Genomic DNA, 2,855 nt, shown 5'->3' with positions numbered 1-2,855 from the left:
TTGGCTAAGCTTGTATTGCTGTGTGTGTGATATCAATACATATCTGTGAGATTCATGTTCCGTTTTATTTATTTATTTGTCTTTATGGTCCTACAACCTTTTTTAACATTCACGTGACCTCACTGCAGCCCAAATATTCTAATAGCCCAGTTTCTTTCTGAAAAGAAATGATGTTCATAGATTGACTTTGGACAACAGGGTTGATGTTTTACAAGCTTTTATAGAAAATAAAACCAGACGGACCAGAGGTTGTCAAAAATCCTTCAGGGCTTAATGTCTTTTATATGTAGGATTAAACATTTGGTGCCCCCCCCCCCTGTGTTAGTATAAAAAAGGTAGTGCCATCTGAATAATTAAAAAGATAAATACATACAGATGAATTGCTAAGAAACTTCCGCACACTGTCTAACTTGCAGAGATACTGTAGATTTAGTAGCTGGCAACGTTTTGGTACTAAACCTTCATCAGGCAAATGGTATTACTTACTGAGCCAAAAGCCATCTTTTGTAGGAGGGGACTGTGGGTTTGCACCAATCACCTTCTCTTTGCAACTTATGACCCACTCGTCCCTCTCCTACACACCTGTCTCATGATATATATGTGTGAAGTATTTTTCTGTTCATATTAACTTAAAATGTCATGAAGACGCACGGTAGAGTGAACCTAAGTAATGAAATCTTGTGAAGAGAAAAACTGACTTGTGTTTGAAGACCAACTTGTGTTTTTCTGCAGATTTCAACACACTCAGTTTGTGCAACTTCAGGCACCTTGTATTGGTTTTAACATTCAGCCAAGTTGGTTTGCATTTAGAGTTTATCAGATCCACTTCTTTGTCTTCTGGATGTGATGTGTTTTTTTTTTTTTTTGCCAAACAGCACCTCGTTTAGCACCTAAAGTCTTAGAGGTCCGATTTTGTTTTAAACACAACTGTGATGAGACTATGGCCGATAACAAATATGAACAATCACTGCTTGTGCTGTATGTATATCAAAAATAGTGCATCACTGAACATGATGAAAAATAAAACTCTCTTCCATATCACGTATTTAATCTCAAACTGTATGACTCCATCTTTGACCTCCTATCATTCAGAGGCCAGGCCTCTAAAATATATATTTGATTTCTCTTGTAGCTAAAGTTTTTCTCACACTGAAACCAAATGTTTTTTCTTCTATGATAGGTGATGATGATAGATGACTTTGTGGGTCTGCTTCTAATCCTCCACGGTCCTCTCCGTCAGTGAGACTATGACTTTTTCAACAATTTTCATCATACTGTACAATGACTATTTTTTCGACATAAAAAAAGATTTTTCGATTTACTATACCATGACGTTTTAATGACTATTTTCATCATACTATACTATGACTATGTTTTTGACATACTATACTATGACTTTTTTTTTTACATATTATACTATGACTTTTTTTCGACATACTATACTATGACTTTTTTATGACTTTTTTCGACATACTATACTATGACTTTTTTATGACTTTTTTCGACATACTATACTATGACTTTTTTCGACATACCAGCAAGAAGTCCCGCACGCAGTCCATTACGCATGCAAATACTTTCACAACGTTTCGGTCACACAGACCTTCCTCAGGTAAAATTCACCTGACAGTGTGCGGGACTTCTTCAACAAGTTATTTCTGGTAACCTTTGCCTTTTCCGAAGCACCTGCCCCAGAAAAGAGGTGTGCAAAAGTGCTTTTGAATCAACATACTATGACTATTTTTGACTTCAACATACTATACTATGACTTTTTTTGACATACTATACCAGGGGTGGCGAACCTGTGGCTCTTGAGCCGTATGCGGCTCTTTGCCTGCTCCTGTGAGGCTCTTCCTGTGTGGCTGGGGGCTGTGTCATTGGTTGATTGTTGTTTTTAACTTTTCTGAAACATACAGTATTTCAGATAAGTAAAAAAAAATTGGCCAATACATTTGCCAATTATTTTAAAATGGAAAATAATGCAGCAGAGTTTTGAGGACAGATTCTGCAACCTGAGGAAAAACAGCAGCCACATATCACCTTCCTCGTTAACCCTTTCACTGCTGAATCAGACTGTTTGAAAGCCCCTTTAGTGACAAATGAGTGAGAGAGTCGCTTCGAGTGGCCACAACCGAGTTCAAGCAAGACCTGAAAAGGATTGTGGATAACAAAGACTGTCAGGTTTCCCACTGAGTCAATCTAAGTGAGAAAAAAAACTATGAAAACTGCTATGTATTATGACTGTCATCAGATCTGGAAGACACTGTTGCTGTTGTAGTGTGGACGTGCATGTGTTGTGTGGCTTTTTGCTATGGTGCGTTTTTTTTTGTGGCTCTTTATACTTAACTGGTTGGCCACCCCTGTACTATACTATGACTCTTTTTGACATTTTTCGACATAATATACTATGACTATTCTTTTGACATACATACATGTGGCTCATTTGGTAGAGCGCTCACCGACCAATTGGAAGATTGGTTCAATCCACTGGACGTTAAGACTAGAAAAGTGCTATGTAAATGCAGTCCATTTACTATACAATGACTTTTATCAACATACTATACTATGACTTTTTATGGCTTTTTTCGACATACTATACTATGACTTTTTATGACTTTTTTCGACATACTATACTGACTATTTTAAAACTCTTTTCGAAATACGAATTACTTTTTTAAAACTTTTTTCGACATACTATACTGTGACTATTTTTTCGACATACTATACTATGACTTAGGACTTCACTGCTTTTTCCCATCTGGACCACATTAGACCACTAATTAACTAAAAAGAAAGTAACTTTTTAAAACAAATAACCAAAAGGCGAGTCTCATTTAATTTGTTAAATACACTGA

The 2,855-nt window shown here is 36.4% G+C and overlaps 1 protein-coding gene across 1 annotated transcript in view; it reads left to right on the top strand.

Moving 5' to 3' along the window:
* The window catches only part of LOC116056261 (G-protein coupled receptor 4-like), a 10,043-nt gene extending 8,992 nt beyond the window's left edge, over positions 1 to 1,051 (top strand). The window contains exon 5 of the mRNA XM_031308424.2: positions 998 to 1,051. Within this exon, the coding sequence (XP_031164284.1) occupies positions 998 to 1,024 (27 nt within the window). The 3' untranslated portion in view covers positions 1,025 to 1,051. The remainder of the gene's footprint in view (positions 1 to 997) is intronic.
* Positions 1,052 to 2,855: the final 1,804 nt, after the last annotated feature.

Source organism: Sander lucioperca, chromosome 15, assembly GCF_008315115.2.
Source record: "Sander lucioperca isolate FBNREF2018 chromosome 15, SLUC_FBN_1.2, whole genome shotgun sequence".
Taxonomy (NCBI): domain Eukaryota; kingdom Metazoa; phylum Chordata; class Actinopteri; order Perciformes; family Percidae; genus Sander; species Sander lucioperca.
Note: the sequence above shows the minus strand (reverse complement) of the source record. Positions and strands in the feature narration are given on the sequence as shown.